The sequence below is a fragment of the Melopsittacus undulatus genome, chromosome 1 (genome assembly GCF_012275295.1).
Source record: "Melopsittacus undulatus isolate bMelUnd1 chromosome 1, bMelUnd1.mat.Z, whole genome shotgun sequence".
NCBI lineage: Eukaryota > Metazoa > Chordata > Aves > Psittaciformes > Psittaculidae > Melopsittacus > Melopsittacus undulatus.
The window spans coordinates 1,309,962-1,337,382 of record NC_047527.1 but is presented as its reverse complement, the minus strand read 5'-3'; the positions used below and the strand labels follow the sequence as shown (position 1 = coordinate 1,337,382).

The window sequence follows — 27,421 nt, the reverse complement described above, 5'->3', positions numbered from 1 at the left end:
GAAAATGTTCACCAGACCACTGTAATGGATAAACCCCCTGCAAAACCCTCCTGTGGGCTTCCAGCACACACAACAGCTCTTCCTTTCTCAAAAACCTTGCAAACGTCCATGCACTTCCACCCACACCTCAGACACAAGCTCTCCATGGCATCACACACTTGACCAAGTCTCTTTCCAAGCACAACTACGTGGCCATCACCACAAGCAGAACCATACCAAACACAATCATTTAGTGCACAGGGGAGATCTGGGGATCATCTCTTTTTGACCAGAATCCTCAAGCTTCCATGGACCTGTGTTGTGGATGCACATCCATGGTAATGCTGGCACATGGGCTCTCTGTCAATGTCTGCTCCTCTCAAGGCACCAAGAGAGCAAGCAGGGCAGGGTGCCAGCTCCTGCTCCCTGATAACATGGTCCTTGGGCCTCCTCCTCTTCTCCCCTTCCTTCCCTGCATTGCCTCTTGTCCTGTGTCATCCACCCTCTGCCTCAAACACCTTCCCACTGGTGTAAGCCCACCACAGACCTATGCCACTCACACCATTGAAGACCTCAGGCCTCTTGTAACAGCTACCACATAAGAGAGGATCATAGTGCCATGATTTGCACCTCAAACTGGTTCCTCTTCATGTTCCTGAACTTTTACCTTTGTTTTTCCTTAATAAACTCCTCCTGCATCCCAGCCTGAGACCCTTCCTCTTTCTTTCTTCTCCCAGTCATCATCCAACCTCACCCAGCACAAAGCCAGCACTCAACGGACCATGGGATGGGTTGAAGCAGCACCTCCAGACCTCTCTTTGGACGTGTAGCACCAGCAACACCACACAGTGGTAACCTGTGGGCTCCCAGCCTATCCACCAGCCCTTCACCTACCCAAGCAACTGCCTGGACACTCTAATGCACTTCTAACCATGCTCCTGATGGATCTCCTCATGTGTGCTGGGTTAACGCTGCCTGGATGCCTGCTGTTCACCATACCTCTCTGTCACTCCCCCTCCTAAATGGAGAGGGCAAAGAAGACATGAAATCCTTTCATGAGCCAATTTAAAGCCAGGAGATTACAGAATCATGGCATTATTGGATTTTAAAGGCACTTTTAAGATCATCCAGTCCAACCCCACTGCCACGGGCTGCAATACACAGAACATAGAACAGTTAGGGTTGGAAAGGACCTTAAGAGCAACCACTTCCAACCCCCCTGCCATGGGCAGGGACACCTCACACTAAACCATATCACCCAAGGCTTCATCCAACCTGGCCTTGAACACTGCCAGGGATGGAGCATTCACAACCTCCCTGGGCAACCCATTCCAGTGCCTCAGCACCCTCACAGTAAAGAATTTCTTCCTTATATCCAATCTAAACTTCCCCTGTTTCAGTCTGAACCCATCACCCCTTGTCCTATCACTGCAGTCCCTGATGAAGAGTCCCTCTCCAGCATCCTTGTAGCCCCCTTCAGACACTGGAAGCTGCTCTGAAGTCTCCATGCAGCTTCTCTTCTCCAGGCTCAACAGCCCCAATGTTCTCAGCCTGACTCCATACGGGAGCTGCTCCAGCCCCTGAGCATCCTCGTGGCCTCCTCTGGACTTGTTCCAACACTTCCATGTACTTGTCTTGACACCTTCCACTACACCAGGCTGCTGATAGACTCCCCCACCTATTCCCCATGTTCTTCTCTGCATGGGTGCTCCCAATCCCCTCTTCCCGCAGCCTGCAGCTTCTTTGGGATGGCACAAATCCACATGCAGAACCTTGCACTTGGCCTTGTTGAACTTCATGATGCAAGACCTCCACTTGCCCAGACAAAGGCACAGTAATACTCATCTGGCAATGGCCCTGGTGCATTCTCCTGCCAGCACAATCCTAACCAAGGCTTTTCCCCAGCCCTAACAAGAAGCAGTCTCAGTGAAGCAGGAAGAAATGCCTGGTGAGGTCCCTCTGGATGGCATCACAACCCTATGGCACAGCAGCCACTCCTCCCTGCTTGCCATCATCAGCACCCATGCGGTGGGCCCCTTCCACCCCATCATCCCCATCATTAATGAAGGTATTGAACTGGAACTGCCTGAGCCGAGCTCATCCTGCACCATCCAGCTCCACAGAGCCAGTTTTCCAGTGCTGGAGGAGGTCCAAAGCCCTGCAGCACAATCCACTGCATCCACTCAGCAGTGCTGGCATTGGTGGGTGCTCACAGAGCGACTGGGCACAGCAGGGGATTGATTCTGCTCCATGGAATGTCCCAGCAGGGAATGGGTTGTGCTGGGTGACACCTTCTGCTGAGGCCACCAATCAACCACATCATTCATGGGGATGGTGAAGAGGAGAAGGGTGCTCAGCTCTAGGAACCCAGCACAGAAATGGGGTCTGAGCTCCCCATGACCCCTGTTAGTCCTCACCTCAACCAAGCACTTCATCAGCACCCAACCAAGGAATCAGGAGGTGGTTGATGGGCATCAGCTGCCTTGGAAGCCTCTGGAAGCTTCCAGAAGGTGCCTGTCAGGACTCCAAAATCAACTGGAGTACAGGTTTGGGTAAAATAAGCAGATAATCTTCACCAAAAGGCTCCCAAAAGACTTATGGGAGGGATGGGGGTGAATGAGAAGAAATGCTGCTGAAAACCAAACCAAACAGCTCACAGGACAGCAATAAAGGGGACTCAAAGGGGTAAGAAGGAGGGTAAATATCCTCATTAACTAACAGCCACCCCAAAACCCATCTGCAATCAATAAACCCATCAACAGACCCAGCAAGCAGCTGTGGGGAAGGAGAAATAACCCACTGAAGACACAACCCCCTCATGTGTCCTCCAGCTTGAAGTAAATACATAGAACTACACTGGAATAAAGGCCAATGAGGAAACCAACCTGCAGAACACTTGTAGAGGGGCAGAAAGCCAAACAAAGGTGGAAAACCCATTGGAAAACTGTGTTGATGTGAACTGTGGAGATCAACCAGTGAGACCACCAAAAACACGGGAAAAATGGAGGGGAAAGTGAAAAGACTCAATTAAAATGATAAATGATAAGGAAACACCAAATATAAACTGTGACAAAATGAGGGGACAATGGCACAAGGATAAAATGGGGCTAAAAATGCTGATAACAGCAACAATAGGGTCATGGAATGGTTTGGGTTGGAAGGGACCTTCCAAGATCATCAAGTCCAAGCCCCCCTGCAATGAGCAATGAAGCCCTGGGTACCAAGGACCCTTCAATACAGGGTTCCTGCACCCATCACACATCACTGTCCCGCATCCATGCAGTGCTTGAACCAGCCATGTGGGGCTTTGCCATGTTCCCCCATTCACTGAGGCATCCCAAAGCCACTGCCCCACCACTTCTGGTGTCCATGTCACCTTTCTTCTGTGCTTCAAGGTCCTTGGGACACTCATGTGTGGCTCACTCTCATGGTTTCTCCTTGTGCCAGGACTCCATGGACCTTCCCAACCCATATCCCTTGTCCCACCATGGGGATGCCTTTTTGATGTTTGCATCCCACATTGGTTTGGGCTTGGGATAAGCAAGAGGAACGTCCAGAGAAGCTGTGGCTGCCCCATCCCTGGCAGTGTTCAAGGCCAGGTTGGACACAGGGGCTTGGAGCATCCTGCTCTATGGAAGGTGTCCCTGCCCATCACAGAGGGCTGGAAATGGATGAGCTTCAAGGTCCCTTCCAACCCAAACCATTCCATGATCCTGTGATGAGCAATCTGGGTCCAGAAGAGGTAAAACCTTGCAGCATAAAGCCAGGAGCTGGGTACAGGGACCCATGGCCATGAGGATGCTCCTGGCACAAGCAACCATCCTGTTGACCAGGTTAGAGGTGGTGAAAGCTGTCCATGTGCTTGCCTTCAAGAGCATGTCCACACCTCCATGTCCCTACAGCCCCTGGTTGATCCCAGAGCCTCCATCTCCCAGCCCACACAGAGATGTGGATAAGTGGAATTGGGATGGAGCTGATATGGGGTTGATGCTGCTGTAGCTGTTGTAGATAGAGCTTAATGGAAGGGTCCATTTCTTTTTGTCATTTCCTCTCTTCTTTAATTGTCAGGGATTTGTTTCAAGTCTTTATCCAGCTTAAAAACACTAAAGCATCCTAGTTTTGGTTTCCATGGCAATAGACACAGTGGGTGCTCATGGGTTGGGGATGTTGGCACCTTGCATCCATCACAAGGTATACAAGACAGGGCAATATGCTTCAAGGTTGCCAGGAGAGAAGGGAGGCCATGGCCTGGAAGGGTCAAGGAAGAGCCCAAAGCCCAGAGCTCAGGGATGTAGCTTGGGTGAACTGATGCTTGCAGCCAGATCTTCATCTTAGGAGAGCTGGGGATGTAGAAGCAGTCTCCAGACCTCCTGCACTGAGTCATAGCATGTTCTGGGCTGCAGAGCACCCATAAAGGTCATCCAGTGCAACCCCAATGCAAGGAGCAGGGGTATCTTCAACACCTTGTTGAGTATCAGTGACTGGGTGGGTGCCTCTGCCATAGCAGCCACTGCTGCGAGCATCCCAAGGGATGCTGAGGCACCATCCATGCTGCCCCTCTGTAGGGACAATGAGGATGGGGCTGGGGGTGTCAGCAGGACCCCAACCCTCATCTTCTCTATAAGCAACATGCTGTACCTGGGAGCGCAAGGTGTGCACATGGGTTTGGGCAATCCCAGGCACAAAGAGAAGCTTGGGGGATGGATGGGTGAATGGATGGGTGGATGGATGGACGGATGGATGGATGGATGGAGGGATGGACGGATGGATGAATGGATGGGTGGATGTGGATGGATGGATGGATGGGTGATGGATGGATGGATGGATGGATGGATGGATGGATGGATGGATGGATAGATGGCAAGCAGCCCTCAGGAGAAGGACGAGAAGCTCCCCATGATCTGGCTTCAGTGAGCACTTGAGCCCAGAACCCCCCCATGTGCTGGGCTGCACCCCCAGAGCGTGAGCAGCAGCTCAGGGAGGGGATCCTGCCCCTCTGCTGCATGAAGGGGAGACCTGAGAGCAGCTCCAGTGCCTAAAGGGGCTGCAGGAAACCTGGAGAGGGGCTTGGGACAAGGGCCTGTAGGGACAGGCCAAGGGGAATGGCTTGAACCTGCCCGAGGGGAGACTGAGCTGAGCTCTTAGGCAGAAGCTGTTCCCTGTGAGGGTGCTGAGGCGCTGGCACAGGGTGCCCAGAGAAGCTGTGGCTGCCCCATCCCTGGCAGTGTTCAAGGCCAGGTTGGACACAGGGGCTTGGAGCAGCTGCTCCAGTGGAAGAGATCCCTGCCCATGGCAGGGGTTGGAGCTGAATGAGCTTTAAGGTCCCTTCCAACCCAAACCATTCCATGATTCGGGTGCCCCCCTTTACACATGAGAGGAGCATCCCATGAGGAAACATCCAGTGGCTCATGAGGAGCAAGGTGATGGGAAATGGATTAACTGAGGTGATAAGAGAAGGTGTAGACCAGAGGGGACAAATGGCAGCTGGGACCCCAAGCTGGGAACCCATCCAGTCCCAGGAATGGGAATGGGAGGGACCAGGACCAGTCTACAGGTGCATGTCTTTGTGCACATGTATGTGCCATGTGTGCAGCATGTTGTATAGTCATATGTGTGTGCATATGGACATACATGGGCACTGTGCACCTTATGTATGTTTAGGCAGTCTGTAAGGGCACACACATGTGCTGTGTATATGTGTCCACCTGGTGCATGTAGGTAACACACGTGTGCTGTGTCTGCACATACATGTGCATGTGAGTGCACAGTAGACACACACACAGTGTGCATGTATGTGCCAGCGTGCATGCATGTTATGTACCACACAACGCATGCATGGATGTGCAAGGCGTGTATGTGCAACATGTGTGCGGTGTTTGCACATGGAACTGGTGTGCATATGTGTGTGAACCATGTTTACATGTGTAATGAGCACACACATGAATATGCAACATGTTTACAGAGGTGACTGGTGTGAACATGTATGTGTGTCCTGGGTACATTGCTGCAGGGCACTGCTTGCATTGGGTGCACACGTGTGTGTGCAGTGCATACATGCACACGTACCACCACATGTGAGCATGTACACCACATGTGAGCACATGTATGTGCACTAAAGCGTGTGCTGTGTGTAGGTGCACAAACCTCCAGTGCACGTGTGTATGTGCAGGTCTGTACATACATGTACCACACATGTTTGTACTCTGTGCACACACACGTGTTCATGTGCATGTGACACAGGCACACACGTATGACCAATGTGCACACATGTCCACACACAGACCATGTGTGCAAACTGGCTCCATGTGCAGCGTGCTGCATGCACACGTATATGTACATGGCTGCATGCCAGGCTTGAGCACTTGCATGCACACGTGCGTGCACTGAGTACACGTATGTACGTTACATGCAGTTGCATCTGCACACACACTTCTTTACATGTGTGCACATACATGTGCAAGTGAGTGCACAGTAAATATGCACAGTGTGCATGTATGTGCTAAGTGTATGCATGTGTGTGCGAGGTGTGTATGTGCAACATGTGTGTTGTGTGTACATGTGTAACCAGCATGAACATGTATGTGCACCATGTTCACACGTGTAAAGGGCACTCAGAAGTATGTGCGCCATGTTTGCAAGTGTAACATGGATGCACATGAATGTTCAATGTGTTTATACATGTAACTGATGTGCACATGTATGTGCAGTTAAGTGTGTAGCGTGTACATGGATATATGTTACTTGGATGTGTCTGCACCCTGGGCACATGTGTGTTCACGCGCATGTAACACACATATGTGCACACGTATGTCCAGTGTGCATACATGTCCACGGGGGTACACACGTGCCCTGTACATGCACAAGCACATGCACATGTGTATCCGCACACACGTGTCCTCACACACGTGTGCATCCGGTACAGACGTGCCCTGTACATGCACATGCACACGTGTGTCCGCACACACATGTCCTCACACGCGTGTGCATCGGGTACACACGTGCCCTGTACATGCACACGTGTGTCCGCACACACGTGTCCTCACACGCGTGTGCATCGGGTACACACGTGCCCTGTACATGCACATGCATGTGTGTCCTCACACACGTGTGCATTGGGTACACACGTGCCCTGTACATGCACGTGCACATGTGTGTCCACACACACGTGTCCTCACATGCGTGTGCATTGGGTACACATGTGCCCTGCACATGCACATGCACGTGTGTCCGAACACACGTGTCCTCACACGTGTGTGCATTGGGTACACACGTGCCCTGTACATGCACATGTGTGTCCACACACACACGTGTCCTCACATGCATGCGCATTGGGTACACACGTGCCCTGTACATGCACATGCACATGTGTCCGCACACACGTGTCCTCACACGCGTGCGCATTGGGTACACACGTGCCCCGTACATGCACATGCACATGTGTGTCCGCACACACGTGTGCATTGGGTACACACGTGCCCTGTACATGCACATGCACATGTGTGTCCGCACACACGTGTGCATTGGGTACACACGTGCCCTGTACATACACATGTGTGTCCGCACACACGTGTCCTCACACACGTGCACCGCCCCCCGTCACGTGCCCTCTGCTCCGCGCACGTGCTCTTGCACACGCTCGTGCCCCGCAACACCCCCGCCGCGCACACGCGTGCGGCCCACCGCGCATGCGCACCCTCACCCTCCGCGCTGCCCCCGAACTACGACTCCCATCATCCCCTGCTCCTCCTCCCCCCCCCTTTATGCAAAGTGGGCGTGGCCAAACCACCCTGGGGGCGTGTCCCATCTCCAGAGCCACGCCCCTTTCGCCGCTCCCCATTGGCCGTTGTCGCTGGTGACGGCGGGGACGCGGCGCGCGCGGGCGCGCCGTCGGCGGCGGCCTGAGTCGGTGGCGTGGGGAGGGGGGGGGCTCACCGGAGGCACCGGGGGTCGTTTGGGGGGGGGGGGGGATCCGGTTACCTTTGGGGTGGGGGAGGGGAGGGGGTGAACACACGGACCATGGGAGCCCGGACCGGGAGCGGAGCCATCGCCAGCACCGGCGCTGCCCTGCGGTAGGGACCGCCGGGAACATGGCGGAGAGGTGAGCACCGGCACCGCGGGGGGGGGGGCTTCATGGAGGGGGGGGGTTGAACCCCCCCGAGCTGCCCGATGGAAGCGGCTCCCACCCTTGGGGGGGGGGTCAGGGTGCTGGGGGGGGGGGGGGGGCGCTTTATTTCGTTGTGGGGGGTCTTATATGCGCCCACCCCCCCATATAATACGGGTTTTTGGGGTGCTTTCGCCTGTTGGAGGGGCTCGGAGGGGTGTTTGCCCCCCAACCGGTCCCTTTTTGGGGGTATCTGTGGTGTTTGGGGGGCAGGGGGTGTTCTCTGTGTATGTATATAGGGGGGGATGCGCCTTATGGGGGGCCCCATAGCGATGGGGGGGGGGAGCAGCAGCATCCCCCTGCGCTCCGCAGGGTGTAGCTTCGGAGCCCAACCCCACCCTGCTGCTGTGGGTGCGTGCAGGGGGGTGAATGTGCCCCCCCCCTCTGGTTTTGGTGCATTGGGGGGGGGGGGGGGTCGGGATGCTCCCCCCCCAGTTCCCTATGGATGCATTGGGGGGGGGGGATGGTGGATCCCAACCCCACCCTAATTTCCAGGGGGTGCTGGTGAAGGGGTGGGGGGGGGCTGGATCCCACCCTTTGCTCCCTATGGAGAGGCTGTTTCCCACCTTGCTTCCCTTTGGGGGGGGCTGGATCCCACCCATATCCCCATGGAAGGGGCTGGATCCCATATTCTGCTCCCTATGGAGGACCTGGATCCTTCCCTGCTCCCCGGGGGGGGGGATGGATCCAGCCCTTCTCTTCATAGGGGGTTATGGGGGGGGGGGCTGGATCCCACCCTCTGCTCCTTGCAGGGGTTCTGGAAGGGCTGGATCCAATCCCATCCTGCTCCCTATGGATGCTTTATGGAAGCGGGGGGGTTATCATTGCATGGGCTGGATCCCTCTCCATGGGATGCATCCAGACGAGGTATTTTTATGGAAGTGTGAGGTGTGGCAGAGCGAAGGAGGGTGCGTGGAGGATGGGGGGGGGAGGACAGGGTGGCATTCCAGTGGGTGTGGATGCAGGGATGCGCTGGGAAGAGGGTGCAGGCAGGGATGGGGCTGCAGCAGCGCTGAGGAGGGGATGCAGTGATCCCGGAGCGAGCAGGAATGCCCGAGTTGTGGGGTTTGGGGTGGAATTGGGGCTGTAGCCGCTGTTTTGGGGGGGGGTCCCCCTCTTTCTGCGCTGTTCTGCTGCTTCCCGAGCTGCAGGATGGGGGTTTTCCTCCCTTCTCCTTCCTTGATGAGAGCAGGAATCAACCCTTGAGTGACCTCTACAGAGAAACCCGCAGCTGCTGCTCCCGTTCCTCACCTGACACACGCAGCTGGGGAAGCAACACCCCCAAAGATGCTTCCCAAAGCACATTTGGGAAGCTCGGGAATGGGGGGGAGGTGGGATTTGCATCCCTGCAAGCAGCAGGTGGCTTGGACCAGGGATGCGCTGCTTGTGGCTGCCTCCAGATTGGTACCACCAGGTCCATTCTCACCATCCATGGGTGGTTGATGGGTTGATCCCCTGGTAGCTGCAGTGTGAATGTGAATACATCACATGCTGGTTAACGCCAGCGTGGTTGCACCTTGCTGTGAGTCTGTTGCCAAGAGCTGGTTTGGTTGGTGCCGAGGGGGAAGCGACGCCCTCACATCTCCATCCTCTGGTTGCTGGGGGGGGGAGACCATATTTGGTGTCTGTGGGGTGTGAATTAACCGGTGGATGGGAGATCTTGGCTTGTGCGCTCACATAAATCCCTCTAGGAGTTCTCTTCCCATGGTTTGTGCTGTGCCCTACACGTCTTGGCTTCTCCTTCCCATAGGAAACATATCTCCTTCTGTCCCCTCCCTTAGGATGGGTGCAAGGCACCAACCTCTGATCCCCTTCCTCCAAGGGGAGCACAGACCCATGGGGTTTGGGGCATCCTTGCCCAGCAGCAACCAGTAACTTCTTATGTGCTGGCTGCTCCGTGTGCTCTGTTGATCCAGAGCCACATTCCCAGCCTCACATTTAGAATCCTGGATTGGGTTGGGTTGGAAATGAGCTTAGGATCATCCAGTTCCAACCCCCCACCCCAATCCATTAAATATGGGTTACTTTGTGCTGCAGTTTGAGTTGCTGATGGCTCATTCCAGCAGTACCTGGGCTGTTTGTCAAGTCTGAATGCCTCTTTAATGTTAATCCAAATGGCTTCAGTTATGTGAATACCCTTGGGAGAGATTGTTTCAGTGCTCTTCTTACTTCAGTGCCTATGTTTGGGCATAAAGGTGGATGTCGAAGCCCTCATTCTCCAGGGAAGTCTCTGTCCTGATGCTTCCAAGGGGGTATTCCCACTGAAATCCATGGTTGCTGTGCTCTTCCTGCTGCAGATCCAGCCCAAGCAAGGGCTGCCCTGTCTGCGAGCCAGATGTCTTCATGTAGCTCATCCAAAAGAGCTTGGAGATGGGTTCAAAGGAAGCTGCTAGGGAGACATCAGGAATTGCCAGTGGCTTGGGAAGAGGGGAGGGAGCCGCTGTGGTCCTGATGGAATGAATAGTGCCCATACTGGTGCTTGCAGCTGGATGCTGGTGGTTTATTGTTAACTTCATTCGAGGAGCCTGTACCTAATGCTATGATCTGCATGGCTTAAATTAGGTCGTGAATACCTTAAGAGAAGAAGTGCCCCAGTCTCCCCTAAGCTACAGCTCCAAGGGAGCAGAGATGCAGCCTGAAGAGGCCTGAGCTTTGTAGCTTGCAGCTGAATAAGAGGTGGTTCAAAGATGCAGGAGGAGGCCATAAGGATGCTCAGGGGCTGGAGCAGCTCCCATATGGAGCCAGGCTGAGAACATTGGGGCTGTTCAGCCTGGAGAAGAGAAGCTGCATGGAGACCTCAGAGCAGCTTCCAGTGTGTGAAGGAGGCTACAAGGATGCTGCAGAGGGACTCATCATCAGGGATTGCAGTGACAGGACAAGGGGTGATGGGTTCAGACTGAAACAGAGGGAGTTCAGGTTGGAGATAAGGAAGAAGTTCTTTACTGTGGGAGTGTTGGGACACTGGCACTGGGTGCCTATGGAAGCTGTGGCTGCCCCATCCCTGGCAGTGTTCAAGGCCAGGTTGGACACAGGGGCTTGGAGCATCCTGCTCCAGTGGAAGGTGTCCATGCCCATTGCAGGGGTTGGAACTGGATGGGCTTTAAGGTCCCTTCCAACCCAAACCAGTCTGGGATTCTATGACTGGTGGACAGGAACCACTTTCTGCCCTGTCTGCAACCCCAAAGTGGTTTTGATGGTCAGTCCTAGACAGCTGTTGAGTTTAACAGTGGTGCTGGGTGTTCTCTGCCCCATCCTTATGAAGGTTAATGAATGTATGTTCATGTGCCCTAACAAACATGGTCATATAGGAGCAGTGAGATGATGCAGGTTGTGTGCATGGCAAAGATGGCTTTTCATCCTGGTTTAAAAGGAAATCATTCTTCCAGCCTGTATTGGGAATCTGGGATGTGTGGTTGTGTATTCTAACTATATGAGTGGTAAGAGCTGTGTCTTGAAGCAAGAATATAGGGCCTATATATGGTGGTTGAGAAAGCTTCTCAAACCTGTCAATTAGTTGTCTGGAAACTACATTTTAGGTAATGAAATGAATCCCAGATTCTTTCAACATAATAATAATACAAAAAGGAAGTATTTTGTGGAATATGTGGCTTATATAGGAAAATAACAACCCCAATCAGTTTAACAGGAGATCTCCTGAGCATGTGCTGTCAAACAGCTCCACCACCACCTGCTGCATGGTTGGTTTGATGCCCTGTCCCTGTGGCTGCTCATCCACATTAAAAACCCTGGGACAGCCCCAGCAGCCTGTTGGGACATCCCTATCTTTAACACTGGGGTTGGTACCTGCAGCTCATCTCACAGTTAGGACCCCAAGGCTCCATAATCCTGAAGCTGGTTCTGGCAGCATCATGGAATCATGGAATGGGTTGGATTGAAGGGATCTCAACACCTTCCATTAGAGCAGGATGCTCCAAGCCCTGTGTCCAACCTGGCCTTGAGCACTGCCAGGGATGGGGCATCCACAGCATCTCTGGGCACCCTGTGCCTCAGCACCCTCATAGTGCAGAAGGTCACATAGGTCCTTTTAAAGAGGAGCCTGATGCCCTTGGGTAGAACCCCAGGCAGGGAATTCTCTCATCTTTGTGCTTGTTTAAAGCTTTGTGAGGAGCTATCCCAAGGAATTGGGTGAATCCAGGGTTCTGTACCTGGATATGGAGTCACCTACTTTGGTCTCAACCAGGTCTTTAAGCTGCATGCCATCAATTCATGGTGTTATCATGTGGGATGTGGCTATGGAGTTGAAGTCTGGAGCTGCAGAAGCATGCAGCATGTTGGTGCAGACAGCTTCCCCTGCTTTAGATGGTGAACAAGGAGCAGCTTCCCAAATCCCTGTTCTAGGAATGTCCGGATCAAGGGACCTGACCATTATTTCCCCTGGATCAGGCTGCTTTGACTCCTCAACCTGCATTTCAGGAGGTCCATGGCAAGCTTTCCTGGGTGAAGTTTCCAGGTAAACTATAATCCATATAGCAGGCATCGTGTCTTGGGAATCTTGGTTTGAGACTGGTTTGGGCAAGGCTCAAGTCCTGGTACTGTGCTTGAAGCAATCCCAAAGGCTTGTGATGGAAAGATAAAGGCTTTAGTTCACTTCTGGTCCCTTGTGAACTTGATACAAGGGGTGATGGGTTTAAGGTGAAACAAAGGGGATTTAGGTTGGAAGTGGGTTGAGCAGGGGCTGGAACTGGAGGAGCTTTAAGGTCCCTTCCAACACGAACGATTCCATGATTCTATGGATATACAGCGTTTTAAACAAAGCAAAGCCAACAACCTTTAATGAAAGCACCAAATAAAGCCCAGCCTGCAGGGACTGGGCTGATGCCAGGACTAAAAGTGATGGATAATGTTATCAGGCTGCAAGTTCCTGACACTGCAGCAGCTCTATGGAGGGGCTTGGCTCTGGGGGATGGAGCATCCATCATCCTGCATCAGGCTTTTGGGCTTGCCTGTGCCCAGTGTCACTGCCCAGCAGTGTTTTTATGGAATGCTGCTTGGAACATGCTTAGGCCAGACAATAAACATCAGCAGGAATGTCATTCTGGCTGCTGCTGGAGATGGCTGCAAATGTCACCATGACCTCTTCCCTCCGGAGCAGCTCATTGCATCCCCTCCTCAGTAGTGATGCTTTGCATCCTGCTCTTTTGCTTCAGTGATTATTCCCTTACATGCTCTAGATAACGCATTGAAGCCAGAAAGGAAGAGGCTTTTCCTCTTCCTCTTCTCCAAAAGAAGCCTTTCCACTGTAATCCTGCTCTTTTCCCACTCGGCATCTGATCCAGGCTGGCTATTTGGAATTCCAAGGCAAGGGATGAGCATCCTCCAGGTGCTATGGGGAAGAAGGGGAGCACTCTCTAGACAGCATCTGCACCAAGCCCTTGGAATTCCTCCTGGAACTGCTCCCAGGAACCCCCAGAGCTGCTTTGCTCTTCCCAGCTCCTGCCTGGGAGCGAAAGGACCACATGGAGCTGTTACAATTCCCATTGCTCAGGTTCTTCATCCTTTGCTGTTTCACTGACCTTAATAGAGCTGGTGACTGCTTCTTCCTCTGGCTGCTGGGGCTCTTCCTGCCCTTTCAGTGTTGTCGCAAGCAGCCCTACAAGAGGCAATCCCTATGGATGCCTGTTTTTAAGGAGTCAAACATCGCTCTGGCTTTAGGGGCTGGAGCAGCTCCTGTATGGAGCCAGGCTGAGAACATTGGGGCTGTTGAGCCTGGAGAAGAGAAGCTGTGTGGAGACCTCAGAGCAGCTTCCAGTGTCTGAAGGGGGCACAAGGATGCTGGAGAGGGACTCTTCATCAGGAACTGCAGTGATAGGACAAGGGGTGATGGGTTCAGACTGAAACAAGGAATGTTCAGGTTGGAGATGAGGATGAAGTTCTTCCCTTTGGGAGTGTTGGGATACTGGCACTGGGTGCCTATGGAAGCTGTGGCTGCCCCATCTGTGTCAGTGCTCAAGGCCAGGTTGGTCACAGAGGCTTGGAGCACCCTGCTCCAGTGGAAGGGGTTGGAACTGGATGAGCTTTAGGGCTCTTCCCAACCCAAACCATTGTATGAGCACCATCCCAGCTGATGAACAGGCAACTGGAGGTCCCCATCTCTGCATTGTCTGATGAAAACTGAAATGAAAAATCAAATGAAAAACACTATTTTCAACTTATTAAAGTGCTTTTAAACTCTAAATAGGAAGGAGATGGGAATGGGAAGAGAGGACTCGTGAACTGTGACGTGCAGTGACCCAATGGGGTCATTTAGAGAGCAGAAACCACTCATCCCGCAGCGAAAGATGTGGAAATCTCTGATTGTTGATTAACATCTCATAAAACTCACAGCCAATGAGGCCTGAAATGGGCTGTCAGAGGGAGAGGAGGTTTTGCTTATTGTATTTTACAGACAAGGGTTTGTTCCTGCCTTGAACAGTCATTGGGAGTTATGTTGCAGCTGCAGAGCAGAGGTTTGGGCTTGTGGCTGATGTTAAAGTTTGCTGACTCTTTAAAACACAGTTTAACTGTGAAGAACGACCTTGCTGGGATGAAGGGAAGGTGTAAGGAGCAAGGATAAGTGGGATCTGGGCTTGAATGTGGCATAGAGGAAGGATGCTAGGGGTTGGCAGCTCTCCTGGCCACCAGTGACTTAGCCAGGCTTGGACCAGTGTTGGTCCTAAAGGTGGTTTGAAGTCTCCTCTTTTATAGCACCATGTGTAGGGACTGGGGGTTGTAATTTAGAGTAGAAACCTCAGGATGTACTGGGTAAAAATGCAGTGTCAGAACTTAGGGTTTCTCACCTGGTTGTATTGTGCATGTGTGTATGGAATGGGTTGGGTTGGATGGGACCTTAAAACCCATCCAGCTCCAACCCCAACCCCTTCCACTGGAGCAGGATGCTCCAAGCCCCTGTGTACAACCTGGCCTTGAACACTGCCAGGGATGGGGCAGCCACAGCTTCTCTGGGCACCCTGTGCCAGCGCCTCAGCACCCTCACAGGGAACAGCTTCTGCCTCAGAGCTCAGCTCAGTCTCCCCTCGGGCAGGTTAAAGCCATTCCCATTCTCCCATCCCTGCATCCCTTGTCCCAAGCCCCTCTCCAGCTCTCCTGCAGCCCCTTTAGGCACTGGAGCTGCTCTAAGATCTCCCTTAAACCTTCTCTCCCTATCCCAATGCTGTCCCTATTCTACAAATAGGAAGACACCTTGATGTTTTCAGTACCCATGCAATGGGATCCCACTGGGCTCTGCTCTCCACTCTCTTCCCCATGACTGGTTCTGACCATGCTGCCTCCTCCTTTACCCCCAAGCAGCACAGGACCATGTCAGACTTGAGCCTCAGCACTGTCTGTGTGCTGTTCCCCCTATAGAAACCACACGTGTCTGCTCCATTGGGATGCGTGTGGTTTCTGGGCTGCCTCTTGCCGAGGTGATGACATCTCCCTGTCTGCCTCAATGCATTCCTATTGATCTCCCCTCTCTGCTCCCAGCTCTGCTTGCATGCAAATGACTTCCAGAGGCAGCGTGTTTGGAAAGCCAGGCTCTTCAGCAGCCACAGACGTTACCCTGCCAACTGGAGCTGTAGGTTTATGGTCTCTATTGATCTTTCCATGGTGTTTCTTGCAAGCCTGAGAGCGCTTCACGCACAGCTGGGAGAGGTCATTGCACTGGATGGCAAAGAAGAGAAGGATGGGTAACAGGGGGTGTGGGAATAAGGGTAGGATTGAGGTTCCTTAAGTCCGGAGGGGGCTACAGGGATGCTGGAGACGGATGCTTCATCAGCGGTTGTAGCGCTAGGACAAGGGGTGATGGGCTCAAGTTGAAACAGGGGAGGTTTAGGTTGGATATAAGGGAGAAGTTCTTCCTTATATCCCACTTTCAAGGCCAGGTTGGATGGGGTTTGGAGCACCCTGCTCTAATGGAAGGTGTCCCTGTCCATGGCACGGGGTTGGAACTGGGTGAGCGTTAAGGGCCCTTCCAGCCCAAACCAGTGCATGACTCTAAGTCAACCCATGGTCTGGCTGGGTTGTTTAGACCAAATCATCCCTCTTTGAAGTCTAAATCCTTTAAAGGACAAGGAACAAAGCAGCAGCAGTGTGCTGAGACATGAGGTTTAGGCTCAAAAGGCAAAATGCTGCTTCTTGAAGAGCCTGTTCTGCTTCCTTTGGTTCTGCTGCCGTTGGGGTTGGTTTGGTTGGGTTTTGGTGTCCATCTGTCCCATTACTCACTGCAAGGAACACAGCTCAGGCTTTGGAGGATGTGCAGATGTATCATCACTTGTATTAGCAATTAAGCTGTCTCTTAAGCTCTTTCTGAGTCCTGAAGTTGGCTTCCTGGCTGCTGCTGGTTCTGCTTCATAAGCTGCTTTGCTGCCTTTAATCTCATGTGGGTGCATCTGGGAAGCCACAGCCCCTCAAAGGCAGGGACAGGAGTAAATCCAGTAGAACCTTCTCCATGTACTGCAGTGGCCAAGGCTTTAATAGTGATAATACAGCAAAAACACTGACTCTGGCTGCAATTCCTGTGGCCAGGAATGTTTGGGAAGACTTAGAGGAAAAAGGAAAAGACAAACAAGGAGCATAATGACCATTGGGAGCGGAGGAGATGAGGAATGTGAGTTACACGCATCTCTGACCGGATCAACAGGCTCTGTATGGTTTTCCCCCTAGGAAAGCAATGGGATTTGGGTGGAATGAGTGTAAGACAGGCTGTTTGCTGAGGTTGCTGCACTTGGATTCACTGCTTTGCATCCATTTGGCTGCCTTTGCTGCTGCTTGGGGTGTTTTATTGGAGTTGAGATCCTGTTTTGGCCTTTGCTGGAGTTGAATGCAGGGGCTGTATGGGGAGGAGAGCAAGAGGTTGCTTGAGCCAGGCTGCTGATGGTTGTCTCTCAAGGCCATCCACAGCTGAACACCTAAAGGAGCCATCCGCATGGCAAGCTTTCTTCTTTCTATCCAAGGCAGGAAGGATGCTGAGGTCTGAGTGGTTTAAAACCCTTTTGTGACATCCTTAGTGGGTTTCTTGCCTTTCTCCTTCATGGCAATAGATGGAAACATGGAATGCGTTGGGTTGGATGGGACCTTAAAGCTCATCCAGCTCCAACTCCTTCCATGGGCAAGGGTCCCTTCCATTGGAGCAGGGTGCTCCAAGCCCCTGTGTCCAACCTGGCCTTGGGATGGGGCAGCCACAGCTTCTCTGGGCACCCTGTGCCAGCGCCTCAGCACCCTTACAGGGAACAGCTTCTGCCTAAGAGCTCATCTCCATCTCCCCTCTATCAGGTTAAAGCCATGATGCTCTGCCCCATCACTCCAGGCCCTACTCAAACATCTGTCCCCATCTTCCTTATAAGCCCCTCTTCAGCACTGGGATGCAACAATATAGAAGGGTCTCCATGCAGAGTTATGCACTGGGACTGGTGGAGCAGGAACCACCAAAGGCCTCTTTCTGCCTGTTTCCCCTTCTCATACTCTGAGCTCTCTCCATGGCATTCCAGCTCTGGTGCAGAACTTGTGCTGATGGTGTTTCCCCCATAGAGCTTCCTGATGCAGGCTGTGCTGTGTGTGGATGAGGACCTCGGCACGATGGGCTTGTCTGGGATGCAGGTCTTGCATTGCTGTCTTGGAGTCTCCCATGTAGACAATACAAGGACCAGAGGAGCATCACTATGAGCATGGCTTGATGCAGTGGGCTATCAAAAGCCTATAAGAAGCTCTTTATTTTGCTTCCAATTTCAGCTTACAAGGACTCTCATTCCACCCCTGCCCCATCCAAGGCTGCAGAGAGCATTTGCCTCCCTCCTGCTACCTTCTGTGCCATTTCCAAGGGATGCTGTTGCATCTGTCAGGCTGCGAGGCAGAATTCATTGCAAATGAATCCATCAACGCTGCTTTCCTTTAGGAGCTTTTTCCTTCCCCCTTCCCAGCTCTGCAGATCTAACATCTGAATGTCACCTTGAGGAGCTCATGGTGTAGCTGCGGATTCCATAGAGGGAGTAGGTGCTCACCAAGTAACCCTCCCTGGGAAGGGAATGTGGTTTGGAGACCACTTGAGGATGTTTTCTGGTTTAGCTCTCTTTTTGCCTTATCCATGGGGAAATTCTATAGGGTTTTTGGCTCAGGGTGAGTAATGTACCTCGAACATCCAACCGTGACAGTAGGAAGAGGAGACTTGTTTGGAGTGCATGAATTGGGGTTATTGCGATGGTACAATGCCTGCCTTACCATGGTGTGTTCTACCATTGGGCTTCAAGCTGAGGCAAGACTAAAGGGCTTTCCTATGAGGCCTTAGCTGTCAAAATGTAGGGTTTGGTGCTGGAGGTTGAAAAGAGCCAACCATGCTCCTAGACATGACTTAGAGCAGAGAATGAGGTTGGAGAGGGCTATGGGATGAACATGTTTCCCCCCACACTGCATTGTTCCATCATCCCCAGGTTGACATCTGCTATCATCTGAGAAGCTGATGCTCAGAGCAGGAAGACCAACACAGACCCTTGCTAGAAGCCAAGCTTGGAGTGCAGGAGGAACAGGTCTGGCAGCAGAACCCTCTGTTGTTGGCTACTCCTCTGTGTAGGCAGCATCTGATCCAGAGCTGTAAGCCACAGGTTGTATTCGTCTTGCTGTGCCTGCCTCATTTCATGTGCTCAGTGCTGAGAGGTGTATTGTGAGCATTCATTCCTATTGACTCCAAGTGTTCCTGCCTGTTGCTCCCATCTGGAATACTGTGGCCGGCTCTGTGGCCTCCAACACGAGAGGGATGCGGAGTCCACAGGAGGCCATGGGGATGCTGCAGGGGCTGGAGCATCCCTGCTCTGGAGCCAGGCTGGGAGAGCTGGGCTGGGGAGACCTGAGAGCAGCTCCAGTGCCTAAAGGGGCTGCAGGAACTGCTTGGAACTGGATGAGCTTTAAGCTCCTTTCCAACCCAAGCTGTTGTTCACAGTGGGATCTGGAACACTGAAACAGAGGGGACATCTCGTAGGCTCAGCCTGTTTGTCTGGCTTGGAGCATCCCACGCCAGGGTGCCAAAATGAAGTCGTTTTCTTTCATTATCAACTATATGACAGCCACACATAATGTCTGCACATCTCCAAGCTAATGCAAAGTGAGCCTGCTTCCCTTCTAAAGCCTTGCCTTGTCCCCAGGCATGGGTAGGGTGCATTGAAGTGTGCGGTTATACCACCAGACACAAGCCTTACCTGTCGCACCAATGTACACTCGCTTTGTGTGTCAATCTCCCTGCAAAACCATACCCCAAAAGGTTGTTTTTTTCCCCCTAATTTCAAGCCTTAATGAATGACATTTCCACTGCACAGGGGGAAAATTTATACAGCGTTATCTGCAAGTGTTTTTAGCCACGTTATCCACGTGCTCCGAGTGCAGATGGAGAGACATATGCCAGGAGTATCCAAAAGTGCATCTATGGATTTCTGTATTTTCCCTATTGCTAAAAGGATTCAAATGGATACAGACCCCTCCATTTGCTTAGAAGGAACCTTGACTCGCTAAAGTAACAGAGAATCATGGAATGGGTTGGGTTGGAAGGGACCTTAAAGCTCATCTGGTTGCAAGCAGCTCCAATAGTCATTTAGGCACTGGAGATGCTCTAAGGTCTACCCAAAGCCTTCTCTTCTCCAGCCCAACTGCTTAAAGCCCAAGCCTGGAATTCTGCTTCCCTTCTTTGTCCCCTTTGTCAGATATGAACAGTGCAAAATGCCTATATGGGGAAAATTAAGGCTAGAGCAGTGAATTTAATGAGCTGGTGCCATGAACAGATGTCCTGGGGTTGGATTCATCCTGGAGGATCTGTCAGCTTGGGAAATGGACCTGCAGAGGCTACTGCAAATGTGCACATTGAAGTAATTAAAGGTTATTGGTGATTCATGTATCTCCACCCACAGAAGGATGATCCCAGCGCTGCTTTCTCTGCTCATCATCCCTTTCAGACTGTCCTGGAGGGTAGAGATCATTAACCCTTGGGATTACCTGGAATGCTGCATCCACCCCCAATACAAGAGGGATGTGGAGCTGCTGGAGAGAGACCAGAGGAGGTGATGGAAATGCTGGAGCATCCCTGCTCTAGAGCTGGGCTGGGGCAGCCTGGGCAAGAGAAGGCTGCTGAAGGGGAGACCTGAGAGCAGCTCCAGTGCCTAAAGGGGCTGCAGGAAAGCTGGAGAGGGGCTTGGGACAAGGGAGGCAGGGATGGGATGAGGAGGAATGGCTCCAAAGGGAACAGGGAAGAGTTAAGAGATGGGATGTTGGGAAGAAGTTCTTTACCATTAGGGTGCTGGGACACTGGAAGGGGTTGAAGGGAGAAGCTGTGGCTGCCCCATCCCTGGCAGTGCTCAAGGCCAGGTTGGACACAGGGCTTGGAGCATCCTGCTCCAGTGGAAGGGTCCCTGCCTGTGGAACTGGATGAGCTTTAAGGTCCTTCCAACCCAAACCATTCCATGATTCTCAGCATTTTTCCATCCCATCCCAAGGTGAACCTTTGGCTTCGGTGTCTGTGCACAGGGAAGTGTCTGTCGCATCCCTGCTTTCCTCTTATCTCCACTCATTCAGCTCTGTTTTGGATGTGGTCTTCAGCAAAAGCACTGCCTTTACCCTGGAATATTGCTTCATTTCCCTTGATCCTTCACTGTGCTGACAACTTCAAGTCAAGCCTCACAGTGCTGACCTGCACAGCTCAGTCCAGGCATGCAGGATGTACCCCAAAGCGAGGAGATCCCTGTGGATGTGTTCATCTGGAGGACGTAGCACTGAATTTAGGCACATTTGGGGTAGTTCTGCATCATTCCCACTGCACTGATTGCTTTCCAAGTAGGGATCCAATGGGGTTAACCAGCCATTTGAAATGCTGGAAGTTATTTGGCCATCTCTTGATTGTGATTATTAAGAGGTATTGATACCTTTTTAAGACATCCAGGTATGTTAGCATGATCCCTCAATGAATGGGGATCATTATGGTATGCAGCTTGCTCAGATTGCAGGATTTCAGGTGTAAACCCCCAAAACCCCCCTGCTTCAGTTGTGATTTGCTGCAGAACTGCATCAAGGAGGCTGTTTATGGCAAGTTGGAGCAAAGGTTTAATAGCCCAGCATCCCATATCCTGACAGAGGATGTTGCCTTCATCCCTGTGGTCCTGGGAGGTCAGGAGATGGGAATTGCTTTATCAGAGAATCATTGAATCATAGAATGGTTTGGGTGGGAAAGGACCTTTAAAGATCATCCAGTTCCAACCCCATTGAGTCACAGAATCAACCTCATTGAATCATAGAATGGTTTGGGTTGGAAGGGACCTTAAAGCTCATCCAGTTCCAATGCTCTGTGATGGGCAGGGACACCTTGCACTGGAGCAGGGTGCTCAAAGGGGTTTGGGAGTGATGGCAAAGCTTTTAAAGGGGCTCTCAGCAGAGCTCTAGTGCATATCTTGGCTGTGTTGGGAGCATTTGAACTTAAGAGGTGAACATCTCCTAAGGGTTTAAACATCCCAATGTTAAATATTGCTGGATATCCTTTATTTTCCCATTCCCTAAGTGATGCTTTAATCCTACAGTTTGCTGAAACAGCATTGCCATGCTCTTGTGTGAGTTCCCTCTTGGAAGATCTTTATCCCGGAGCTATGTAAAGGCTGGTTGATCTCCTGGTTGTTAAAGCCAGCCCTTATGAGAGGCAAAGGCACAGCTCCCTCCACAAGGTTGATGGAGACTTTCCCTTCCTCCTTAGCAGCTCTCTATGTGGATGCAAACTAGCACCTGTAACGAAGTTATGGATGAATTAACTTGGTTGACAGCATTCAGAAAGGTATCCAGAGGGAGTTTCATGCTATTAAGCATCCCAGACATGGGAAGAGGAGGAATTGGCTGCAGGAAGACAAGATGCAATTAACAGCAGGGATCAATGGCAATCAATTGAAACCTCTCCTCCCTGGACTCTGAAACTGAGAACATTGGTCCATGGCACATTTAAGGTGAGATGTGGCTGTTTGAGCTGGTTTTACCTTTGAACTGGGTTTAACTTGGTATAAACTCAAGGCTCTAAACGTGTTTTGACTTGAGCAGCATCCATGCAGTGACCTCCACTCTTCATGGTCAGGAAATCAGTTGCTTTCTAATAAATCCCTATGAAGAGGGAATATCAAGGCACAAACGTGCAAGAGGGACACAAAAACCTTGCTAGCAAGTAGCAGGGAAGAAATGAATGCACAATAAATGGCTTCAACCTTATATAGGTAATAAGTAATAGGGACAAGGTGATGTCAGGGTGGATTGGCCAAGTAGAAACGTGGGGGGAAATGTAGTGTTAATACAACCAGACATGAAGTAGGAAGAAGGAAAGTGGATGTGAAGGAAGGAGAGGATGCTCCAGGGTATGCATCATGCTTGCGTGCAGCAAGAGGACATAGAGGCTTTTTGATAGTGATAAGGAATGAAGGGAAGCGCAGGCTAAGGGAACACGGTGACTTTGGAAGTGGTTGTGATGAGGACATGGGCAGAAGTTCATCTCCGAAGTGGCTTCTGGAATGATCTTTGCATGTAATGTGCTGCTTTTATGTCTTGGATGCGACTCGGAGCTGAAGCGTGTGGGTACAACAGGGAAAATGGGGAACATGAAATGTATTCCAGGAAAACTTAATTCAGGCAGAATATAGGGAAGATTTAATGTCTTTTCTGGCTTATTTTGGGTTTTTTTGGGGGAAAGTCAGACATTCTTGTCATGGAATTCCTTCAGGGTATGTGGTTAAGCAGTGCAGGAATAGATGAGCTCATCTCAGGATTCCCAGAGAAGCTGTGGCTGCCCCATCCCTGGCAGTGCTCAAGGCCAGGTTGGACACAGGGGTTTGGAACATCCTGCTCCAGTGGAAGGGATCCCTGCCCATGGTTGGAGCTGGATGAGCTTCAAGGTCCCATCCAACCCATTCCATGACCTGAAAGTCCTTTTCCCACCTAAAGAATTCCATGATTCTATTGAACACTTGGAAGTGATGCAGAGCACTGTGTAATTCACCTTTCTTTGTAATTGCAAAGGCAAAAGGAATGAAAGACAAAGTAGAACTCATTTAAGGTCAGGTTCTGCTCTTGCTACCTTGGTTGCAGACCCTGATCAGTGTGAGTGGAGGAAGGAGATTGAAACAAAGCTCTCCTGATGCTGCTTGTAGCTGAATATGCTGCTTTCTCCTTGTGCAAGTCTCTTCTGAAGACGAAGTGCTGCCTTTCAGAGCAGAGCTATTGCAATACTTGGAGTATTTTTGGCTTGGGAAGATAATGAAGCCTTAATGCAGCAATCCATTTGATACAGAAGATCAAAAGGCACAAAGAACCCGAGTTGGAATCCAAGCGTGGCAGGACACAAATAGAAATGACGAAGTGGGGGGGATCTCATCTCCTGGCCGTCGTCTTCCAAGCATTCCTTTTGGTTTACAGGCTGGGAAATGGGAGGGCAGCTCCAAGTGCATCCCTTAAAGGAAGAAAGGGGTGGGATGGGTTCCAAGGAGCTCTGTGTATTAAACAACGATAAATCCAATGTATTCCTGCTTTGAAATCTCTTCTCATACTGTTCCTAAAGCTTCAAAACCCAATAGATTTCCAGGCAGAGCAAGGATGTGTTTGTGAGCATCCAGCTTGTGAGATGTGGGATGGAGGAAGAGGAGGCACATCATCACATAGAGCTTGAATTGCCTTGTTGGTGGAATCCATCCTGCACCTTCCAACTGATGCTCTTATGGTTCCTGGGGAGCTGAGCCCAAATTTACCTTCCTAAGCCATGCAGCTTGATGGTGCTGAGTGCTCTCTCTTCCTTGAGCTCAGCTCTGAAACTGAAGTTGTATTGTTGCCCTAGCTTCTACCCTTTAACCCACTGCATTGAAACCTATTCCTAAGGGATGCCTTTTCTGTGTATTCCTTGGGATAAATGGAGTGGAGATGTTACATAGAACTCTTCCAACTTGGTCAACCAGTTTGTGTGATGCACTTGCTGCCCTCAGTCTTTCGGGTTCATTTATTGCTCACAAATCTTCTTTTAGCAGCTAAAAGGAAGGAAAAGCCTTAAAGTGCTTTATAAGGTGCAAATGGCTGGAGCAGATTTTCCATCTGACTTAGGAGCTCTCCTATGGCAGCTGGAGAAGGGGAATATTGGAAATACTCAATACTCCATGAACCACAGTGCACGAATGCGTCTAATGCAGCCGTAACCCGATTTGGGGTTTATAGCTCCCTGTATTGATTAGTCACTTAAACCATTGTGTTCTGTGTCCATCGGACAAGGAGGGAGGAAAAGGAAAGTGCTTTAGGACTAAATTCCTGCCGACACACAGAGTGCTCTTAGAGTAATGGCTGGACCATCGTTGAGCTGCTTACTGGTGCTCACACAGCACTGGGGCTGTTACTGGTGTCTGATGGTGTCCATTCCTATTTAAAGCCACTGTAGGGCTTGGGGTTTTTCACGTTTCAAGTGCAAAGAGGCAAATGGAGGAGTGGGGCAGGATGATGTGGGGCTTTTGCTTTAGGATGCACCTCAATGGGTGTCTACACATGTTCTATCCCACTCCAATTCCAGCCTTGCCTGGTTCATGGGGAGCAAGCGCATCTTCAATTCCTAACCTAACCCTAACCCTTCCTAACCCTAACCTTAACCCTTCCTAACCCTAACCCTAACCTTAACCCTTCCTAACCCTAACCCAGCCTTGCCTGGTTAGTGGGGAGCAAGTGCATCTTCACTTCCTAACCTAACCCTAACCCTTCCTAACCCTAACCTTAACCCTTCCTAACCCTAACCCAGCCTTGCCTGGTTAGTGGGGAGCAAGCGCATCTTCACTTCCTAACCTAACCCTAACCCTTCCTAACCCTAACCTTAACCCTTCCTAACCCTAACCCAGCCTTGCCTGGTTAGTGGGGAGCAAGCCCATCTTCAGCTTGTCTCTGGTTCCAGCTCTCACTTCTAAAGCCATTTATCAGCCAAAGTAGCAATAAATCATGGAAGTGCTGGGAAAAATCCCACCTTTGATGTTTAAGAAATTCCTCTTCTCCACTCATCATCCTCTTGCCTCATTTTTAACTGCAATTTGTGACTGTGGCTTTTAAAAGCACGGATCATTGACTTTGAGATCCCTTCAGCTCTGATGTGGCTCAGAGCTATTAGTGTCCAGAAGGGCTGAATTGAGCCGAGTGGGAATGCTGGGTGATTTGAAGGTGTTGCTTAGAGATATGGATGCTCAGACCCACGTTCAGCCTGTCTGGAAGTCCCTATTTCCCCTTTAAAATGTATTTTGTAATGTATTTTTAAAGCCCAGCACATTGGAATGGTCTTATCCCAACAATGGAGGTCCTGTCCTCAGCAGAGGACATCTTTGGGCAGTGATCCTCAGTGTGCTGGGAGCCCAGCACCATCGACAGCCTTAACCCCAGTGCATGGGCAAGGATGTACTTGGCTCTAGGTGGGAACTGGAAAGTGTTGGAGCTGGTGGAGATGCTGCAGGGGCTGGAGCATCCCTGCTCTGGAGCCAGGCTGAGAGAAGAGAAGGCTCCTGAAGAGGAGACCTGAGAGCAGCTCCAGTGCCTAAAGGGGCAGGTCATTGCTCAGGCCATTGGTGCTGCCGATGGAGAGCAGATGAGAGTTAGTGCACATGGCTCAGGTTAACCATCTGTGGCCATCTGCTCTTCCAAGTGATGGGATACAAGATGCTGAGGCTCCCATCCGGAGGCCAGGGTTTGGTACAAGGCTTGAGTGAAAGCAGAGCAGAGCAATCAGGACCTCTGACTGTGTCATGACTTCAAAGTGGGGGTTTCCCCCCAGTATAGCCTTTGAGATCATTTTGCCTTTCCCTGTTGGCTGGCAGCACCTATTTGTCCCTATTTCTTCTTGCTTTCTTAAGCACTGTGCTCTTTGATCGCCTCCACGTTAGATAGGCTTTCCTCTCCAACATCCCACAGCCAAACCCATGGCCTCTGTATGGCCAATATCAAGCTGACTGCATGCATTCCCCATAGACACTTCACTTTAGTCACTTGGAGAACATCCAGAGCGGTTCAGACTGGTTTCTGGTGGTAAATGCTTCTGCTGAAGCATGGGAGAGGTGTGTGCAGAGAGCACTTTGATAGGGAGAGATGGGAGCATCACCCGAAACCTGGGCTGTGCAAGACAGGCAGAGCCAGTTTTGAAGACAACATCTCCTCCATGCTTAAATAACAACTGTCATCTCCCATAAAATACCATGGTAAGGTTTGCCTGCAGGGAACATGGAGAGGGGCTTGGGACAAGGGATGCAGGGATGGGACAAGGGATGCGGGGATGGGACAAGGGATGCAGGGATGGGACAATGGGAATGGCTTGAACCTGCCCGAGGGGAAACTGAGCTGAGCTCTTAGGCACAAGCTCTTTCCTATGAGGGTGCTGAGGCGCTGGCACAGGGTGCCCAGAGAAGCTGTGGCTGCCCCATCCCTGGCAGTGCTCAAGGCCAGGTTGGACACAGGGACTTGGAGCATCCTGCTCCAGTGGAAGAGATCCTTGCCCATGGAAGGGGTTGGAACTGGATGAGCTTTAAGCTCCCTTCATCCCACCCCAATCCATGATTCTAGGAAGGTTGCTTCTCCTGAAAGGCACCAACCAGACCCTGTTTCCTTCTAGTTGCTAAGTAGTGTCTGGGTGATGATTTGCCTAATTTCCCCTGCTGCGTTGCTCTGCTCAAGGGATCTAATCAAGGAGCAAATTGCAGGTCTGGCTGATTCCACTTATCTTGCTGCCTTGCTGTTCAGGTTCAAGCGACCTGCCTGGCTTTGTCATTTGAAAGCAAGCTCCTAAATATATACATGTGGGGTTTTTAGGGTGGTATTAGTGGATTAAAGGCTTTACCATCGAGCTTGGGCACACAATAGCTGCTCCATCAAAGCTGCGCTGCGGCAGTGTGCACGCAGGCTCTCTGCCAGCAAAGCACTGCCACTGTGTCACCCCAGGAAGCTTTTTGGGCTCTTTGAATGGAGCCAGTGGTGTGGCAGGTTAAGAACCTTGCCATGGAGGTTCCCTGTGCCAGCCTATGTGGAATAGCATCCCGCTTGAACCACTGCTGCGCCGGTAATCGTGTTCAATACAGCCGTTCTGTCCAAATCCTCCTGTTATTCCTATAAATGCCATTACATAGCATCCTTTTAACCTGGTTACCTGCTTTTCTATGGCTTTTCAAAGGGTTTCCTTCATTCCCTCTGCCCTATTTTCCCCGGCCAGCCCTGCTGCAAGCATGACATGGGTAGAAGAGGAATGTTCTGCTTTCCCACAGGGACAGCAGTCTGATTTGCTCACGT

The 27,421-nt window shown here is 51.3% G+C and overlaps 1 protein-coding gene across 1 annotated transcript in view; it reads left to right on the top strand.

The window, feature by feature from the left end:
- Positions 1–7,973: 7,973 nt before the first annotated feature.
- ARHGAP39 (Rho GTPase activating protein 39) overlaps positions 7,974–27,421 on the top strand; it is a 107,888-nt gene continuing 88,440 nt past the window's right edge. The window contains 1 exon segment of the mRNA XM_034065008.1: positions 7,974–8,077. Coding sequence (XP_033920899.1) covers positions 8,067–8,077 — 11 coding nt within the window. The 5' untranslated portion in view covers positions 7,974–8,066.